Genomic DNA, 7516 nt, shown 5'->3' on the forward strand with positions numbered 1-7516 from the left:
TCTGTCACCTACTAACACCTTGACTCGACGAACTAGATCATCCTTTTCTATTGTAGTTTCAATTACACGTCCTAGTTGCCACTGGCATCTGGGAGACATATCATCTTTGATTATGACAATGTCATTTACTTTGAGGTTACGTCGAGGTGTGTGCCATTTCTGTCTTGTGGAAACACTCATGAGGTATTCTCTTTTCCACCGACTCCAGAATTGTTCTGCTAAATATTGCACTCTACGCCACCGTTTAGCTGCATATACGTCTTCCTTTACGAATTTCCCAGGTGGAGGTAATGCAACCTTGGATTTCATCAGGATGAGGTGGTTTGGAGTTAGAGGTTCTGGCGCCTTGGGGTCATTGATTCCATCGACAGTTAAAGGACGGCTGTTAACAATGGCCATGGCTTCATAAAATAGCGTTCTAAGAGAAGCATCGTCTAGTCTACTTGAACATTGGACTGTTGTAGCATTTAGCACATTACGAATGGTTCTAATTTGACGTTCCCAGACTCCACCTGCATGACTTGCGGAAGGAGCATTGAAGATAAACTCACACTGTTTATCAGCTAGGAAAGTTTCTAGTGCCTTTGTGTCACATTGCTTCAGGGCTTCTTTAAGTTCGTTCTTTGCTCCTGTGAAGTTTGTGCCTTGGTCACAGTGAAGTTGGCAAACGGCTCCTCTTAAACTGATGAAACACCTTAAGGCATTGATGAAGGAATCTGTAGATAATTCTTCAAGCATTTCGATGTGGACTGCACGTGAGGAGAAGCATGTGAAGATTAGACCATACCTCTTGTATTCCTTTCGACCTTGTTTGGTGATAAAGGGACCAAAACAGTCCATACCACAGTATGTAAAGGGATCTGAAACTTCTATGCGTTCTTCGGGGAGCTCTGACATACGCTGCTCCTCTGTGGGACGCCGGAGCTTTCGACACTGTACACATTTATGTATTAACTTGGCAACTGACGTGCTTCCACCAAGCACCCAAAATCCATTTGCTCTGAGTTCTGTTAGAGTTTGGCTGCGGCCCTGGTGATGAATGGCTGCATGATAGTGGGACAGGATTAATTGGGTAATGTGCCCTTCTTTTGGGAGGATGACTGGGTGCTTTGTTTCTTGACTAAGAGTTGATCTTGACAGCCTTCCACCAACACGAAGAAGTCCTTGAACCAGAATGGGGTCAAGGCAGCTAAGAGGGCTTGAACTTGGGAGTCTATCTCCTCTTTGAAGGAGTTTTAGCTCTTGGGGGAAAACTTGCTGTTGAACTAGACCTATCACTACCTCCCCGGCCTCCTTACGTTCCTCCACAGACACAAGATTGCTGCAGTGATACGTCTTCGTTTTTATTCTCCTGATTCTTGCAATCACCTTAATGAGCATTGACCAACTGGAGAACCTGCTCAGACGATTTAGAGTATCAGTTTGTTCATTGGCTTGTGATGCAAGGGTTGTAACAGGTTTGACTTCAGGGTCGCCTACAATTAGTTCTGCTGAAGAGCTTGAAGATGCGTGCACTTCAGATCTCCAAAGGAAACTAGGCCCAGATAACCAACTTGAGGTGGAGATATCCGCTACATGTAGACCCCTGGATGCATGGTCGGCTGGGTTTTGTGTCGTATCCACATAATGCCACTGGGTTGGATCTGTAATCTCTCTTATGAGTTGAACACGATTGGCTACAAACACGTGAAACCTTCTTGCTTCGTTATTGATATAGGCTAAGACTACTTGGGAGTCTGTCCAGAAGAACTCTTTGTCAACTTCTATTTCAAGTTCTGCCTTCAACATGACACTCAACCTTGCTGCAGTGACGGCAGCTGAGAGTTCAAGCCTTGGGATGCTCACAATCTTCGTTGGTGCAACTCTTGCCTTGGCCATTACGAAGCTGCAATGGACTTGATCTCTGTCATTTTTGTACCTAAGGTACGAACAGGCACCATATCCTATGTTGCTGGCATCGGAAAAGTGGTGTAGTTCCACTTTCATTCTGTTACCAAAGTCTGGGGGATGGTAACATCTGGGTATCTTGATTTCCCTTAAAGCTTGCAGACTACTCTTCCAAGCCTCCCACCATGGACATAAGCTCTCAGGAAGTGCTTCATCCCAACTGATGCCTCTGCGGCAAAGCTCTTGGAGAACGCACTTGCCACTCAGTATGAAGGGGGCTATGAAGCCTAGAGGATCATAAAGGGAGGCTACGACTGACAGGATACCACGACGAGTTGAGGGTTGATGCTTTATGTCAGCACTGAAACTGAAGGTGTCGTTTTCAATTGACCACTGAATGCCAAGTACTTGTCCTTCTGTTGTTGAGTCTGGGCTAAGTTTGACAGGTACACTAGTTGTTGCTCTTTCTGACGGAGCAATACAGGACAGGACGTCCCTTTCATTAGAGTTGAACTTATGCAGTCGTAGGCCGGCATTTTTACATAATCCTTGAGTTTCGAGGATTAGATTCGAAGCTTCGCTGACTGTTGGAACGCTAGTTAGGCCGTCGTCGACATAAAAGTTCTTCTCGATGATGGCTGATGCTGAGGGATGTTCTGACTTGTGTTGTCGTGCAAGATACTTAAGGCCGAAATTGGCACATCCTGGAGAGGAGCTGGCACCGAAAAGGTGAACTGCCATTCTGTATTCTTTCGGTTCTGTTTCCAACTGACCGTTCTCCCACCAAAGGAACCTTAAGTAATTGCGCATTTCTGAGGGGATATAGAACTGATGGAACATCTTTTCAATGTCGCATGTCACAGCAACTGCTTCCTTCCTGAAGCGACAGAGGACTCCCACTAGAGAGTTTATCAGGTCGGGACCTGTCAGCAAGGTATCGTTTAGGGAGATGCCTTTGAACTTTGCCGAACAATCAAAGACAACTCTTAACTTGTCTGGCTTCTTGGGGTGATAAACCCCGTGATGTGGGATGTACCACACTGTCTCTTCCTCTGATAATGAAGGGGCTAGTTCTGCATCACCTTTTCTGATTGTTTCTTCCATGAATGCAGTGTAGTGTTCATGGTACTGTCTATTTCCCTTTAATCTTTTCTTTAGATGATGAAGTCGAATAAGGGCCAGCCTCTTATTGTTTGGTAGTGCCAGTTGACTGTTGTCTTTGAAGGGTAACGGCATCTCGTAGTGTCCATCTTTCCTTTTCATTATAGTTTCCGAGAGGAACTGCACGAAGCGAACATCATCTTGAGACACGTACTTATCTTCATAATTTCTTTCAATGAAGTCCATTTCTAAAGCCTTTAACACATCAGCGACCGGCGGCATTGGCATTTCCTTCACTGCGACTGTGTACGAAGCTCTGGCTACCCTGTCTATCAAGATGTGGATTTGCTGATCCTACAATGCTCCAGCCGAGCGTAGTTTTTTGAGCGAAGGGTTCATTTTCGGAGCCGATAACAACCTCCAAGGGAGCCAGTGCTGATGGGCAGTCATAACCGATCAGTAGTCCTACTTCGCAATCTTGAAGTGGCTGTAACTTGTTTGCCAAGTGTTTGAGGTGTGACCACTGGAGCGCAGTCTCCTTAGTGGGGATGTGAGACTTATTTACTGGAATGAAATCTCTTGTATAGGCTTGACGGAGTTGGACTTGAACTTCGGAGTTGAAGCCACGCACTTGCAGACCATGAGCAATTTGACTTGAAATAACTGTGTCAACCGCTGTCATTGTGCTGAGCCTTAGCTGTAATGGCTTGGTGCTCACACTTAACTTCGATACCAGGTCTGCCAGAATAAAGGTTGAATCACTCTGTGTGTCAAGTAAGGCATAAGTGAGGATTTCCTTCTGAGGCTCCGTAGTAGCTGACAACAGAACTGGAACAATGCAGGATGTGGCAGACGTATGTCTTGTCAAAGTATGGGACATAACTTTGGGAACGTTGTCGTTTGCCTTATTTCTCAGTGCCTACTGAATCATCGTTTGATGCCTTGACAGGCTCAGTGTCTCTCTGTATGTGCAAACAGGTTGGATGACGTCGACTGCATATGCTACACGTGTGTCTTCCCTTGCAGTCTTTTGTAGTGTGGCCCTTTCTTAAGCAACCAAAACAGAGATGGTTTTCGTGAATAAAAGCCTTCTTTTCATCGATGGTCTTTACCGCAAAACTTTACCGGACATTTAGCGACACCGTGTGTTTCGTCTTTGCAGACTAGGCAAGGTGGTTTCGGTCTTGAAGCTGAGATATTTGGAACGTTGAAGGTAGAGGGCTTCATTTGAGTGCTTGTGTTGAGGGCCTTGGCTCTCTTGGGAATTCTCTCATCTGTCGTCTTGGTACTGAGGAGAAAAGGAGAGGCAATGGGGTTGCATGCAATCTTAGCTTCCCTTTGCAGGAACTCTGTGAAACGAGCGAAGGTTGGGTATTCTTGGGACTTGTCCAGCTCGTCCACGGCGATGCGACTCCATCTGCGCACGATCCATTCAGGCAGTTTCTTGAGAAGCTTGTGGTTTTCTTCACAATCATTTAGAATAGCCAGGCCTTTAACATGAGGAATGGCCTCCACACAACCTTGAAGGAAATCTGCAAACTCTCTTAATGCTACAGGGTCATTTGCTGATATCTTTGGCCATTTAGCCAACCTTTCTCTGAAGGCTCTTTGCACTATGAATGGACCTCCATACCTGTCCTGTAGGATTCCCCAAGCACCTAGATAGGCATCTTCTGAATTTCGGTAGAAGAACCCTTCCACTGCTTTACGAGCTTCACCACCGAGATACCTCTTCAAGTACAGCATTTTTTCGCACACAGGGAGTGGTTTCTGATCAATCAGCGCCATAAAGGATATCTTCCAATCTATGAACTTCAAAGGATCACCTGTGAATACAGTTGGTTCAGGTATAGGGAGACGGTTGGAGATAAGCAGACTTGCAAGTCCTGGGGTTAGACTAACTTCTTCATTTGGTCTTGACACCCCAAGTGGTGTATTTGAAGGTTGAAATGGCACAGCCTTTGGATTCAATGAGTTTCGTGGTTCATTATTTTGGCAGAGGTATTGCACATTGTGGTCTGTCTCCTGTTCGTAAATTTCGAGACTATCATAAGCGTTGTAGGCTTTCACTCTTGCTGCAGCTACCTTGACTTCATTTTCTGCTTGTAGCTGTTGTAGTCTTGTCTTTTCCTCATCCAACTTCAGTTTAATTTCTGCCTCTAGTTTGTTCAGCTTAGCTTGCTCCTCGCGCATCTGTTGCGTCGCCTTTGCCTGTTCTATTTTGGCTGCAAGATCTGCTTCTGCGTCAGCGCGTTTGCTAGATCTGGAAGTAGCTCTTGAGCTTGCGTTGGAGTCTGGTGATGGCTCTGAGAGGACAGTTTCTGTTTCTGAGTTTCCAAAGACTGACTCATGCTCTTCTTTATTAAGCACCATCCTCACCCTTTCCTTCTCAAGTTGATCGTTAAAGATTTCATCTACATTCTCTAGCCGCTTGCTGATGAGGTTGCAGATTTCAGCCGTTAACGCGGTGCATGCATCCATTTTCTTAACAACGTACGGGGTAGTGGAATTATTTCGGCACATGGACTCATACTGTTGGTGCACTAACGCTTCTTTGGCTTTAATCTCTTTCAATCTTGTATTAAGGTCTTCGGTTGAGCAGAAACCTTTTAACTTTGTCCTACATTCCTTTGCTAGCTCCTTCCAAGAGTTGCACACCTTGTTGAATGCCTTTTCATTTTTCTTAACTGTTTCTTCGTGCATTTCTTTGCCCTTTTCTGTTAGGCTTCGCTCTCTAGAGCTGGATCGTACCTGTTGTGACTCTGTGGGTTTGTCTGTTTCTTCAGCAGGTGACAACATTTTGTTCTAGTGTGCCTTTGCCTTTCAAGTGTGAGTGTGCCTGAAACCTAACTTGAATGAGTGTTGGCTCAAACTTGCTACTAAGGGCTACGACAGATAACAGGTGTTCACACTTGTAACTAAAGATTAGCAAACAATGCATACAGTACTACAAAATGTTTTAAACGAATATACTGCTGACACTTTCTAACCAGACAATTAACCCTTTCTGTAAATAACTGCAGTTTAGTGGATTAGGAACTTGGAAGATAGCGTTGCTTTAAATCTGACACTAGGCCTCTAAACACGAATATAATAACTTGATCACTGGTTTAGCAAAATATTAACTATTTGGCTCGCATAGTAGTTAAGGGCGGCTTCCGGATCACATATAAAGAACCCGCTATATTTAAAAGTCCACGTGACACGTTTACTTTTTTAGCCAAGTCTCTGTTGCCAAGATGGCGTCCGCACGCGTCTTGCGAGGCGTTGGGAAGCCTTTACTCACAGTTCGATGAAGACAGCGACGCAGCTGGTGATGTCGAGTCTCCACCGCAGCGACGAGTTTTCACTGTTACGGCCCCTTTGGCATCGAATAAATAACAAGAGGAGAGATTCTGACGGGTGCAGTAGTTTTATTCTTTCGGAACAAAGGTGCGCAGCAGGGTTGAATATTATTTTCTTTATTTCCTTGAGCACCGTAAACATGAATATCGTAAGCACCATAGTACCATAGCACCGTGAAAACTGTAAATGACATACAACACACTTATTTACGGTTGTCACCAAAAAGGGGGTTACAGGGTTAATTACAGTTGTCTGCACACACATCTAATTACATTGAACATTCAAAGAAACATGGTTACATGCAAAGTGCCTTGGATTATACAGTATAGCGTATTTAAAACCAAACAGCATGAACAGGGTTTATCTCTAGAACATATACACCTTTTATAACAATGCACACTTTTCTGCATACCTCGATCCACTTGCCAAGGGGGGTACAAACTTTAAGCTTTAGGGATTTTCTGCGGACATCTTCCATGAAATCCTATGCAGACAGCTAACATGTGGCATCTGAGATACAGGAAAAGGCTTTTCTTTTAAGACAGGAAGAAGGAGAGGTCTTGTAATCCTGCTGATCAAAACATTCCCCAGGGAACCAAAGGGAGGCAGAAAGGTTCCACCCAGCAGTAAGTGCTGAACAAGATCCACAATGATAAGCGGACAGTTACACATGGTCCTCTGGAATTCTGGGAGGGAAGAAATGCAAATGAGCTCTTAACAAGCTTTGCCTCGAATGCCACCATATGTAAGGCCAATATTCAGCTCTTAAAATAAGCCTTGAGACATGACTTGGATATTAAATAAGCCAGCACCTCATCTGCAGACAGCTGTTTCGGACACAGGCCTCGTACCCAGTTAAGCCAGTACTCTGTGCTCTGCACTGATGAGGGACAATCACCCCGAAACAGCTGTCTGCAGATGAGGTGCTGGCTTATTTAATATCCAAGTCATGTCTCAAGGCTTAAGAGCTTAATATTGACTTATAGGATAGCTGCCTTATATCTGGTGGCATTAGAAGCAAAGCTTGTTAAGAGCTCATTTGCATTTCTTCCCTCCCAGAATTCCAGAGGAGCACGTATGGCCTAAAAGTCTCCTCACACTGATTAAGGTGTTCTCTCCCTAAGTAGAGTTAGTTTACCCCTTTGTGCATTCACAATGTCATGCTCTTCCAGAGGTTTTTTGT

The 7516-nt window shown here is 44.7% G+C and overlaps 1 protein-coding gene across 1 annotated transcript; it reads right to left on the bottom strand.

The window, feature by feature from the left end:
* Positions 1-1064: 1064 nt before the first annotated feature.
* On the bottom strand, positions 1065-3270 carry LOC122935513. Its single transcript, XM_044291281.1, has 2 exons — positions 1282-3270; positions 1065-1163 (listed from the first exon to the last, which is right to left on the bottom strand). The coding sequence occupies exons 1-2, from the start codon at positions 3268-3270 to the stop codon at positions 1065-1067; spliced, it is 2088 nt and encodes a 695-aa protein (XP_044147216.1).
* Positions 3271-7516: the final 4246 nt, after the last annotated feature.

Source organism: Bufo gargarizans, chromosome 4, assembly GCF_014858855.1.
Source record: "Bufo gargarizans isolate SCDJY-AF-19 chromosome 4, ASM1485885v1, whole genome shotgun sequence".
NCBI lineage: Eukaryota > Metazoa > Chordata > Amphibia > Anura > Bufonidae > Bufo > Bufo gargarizans.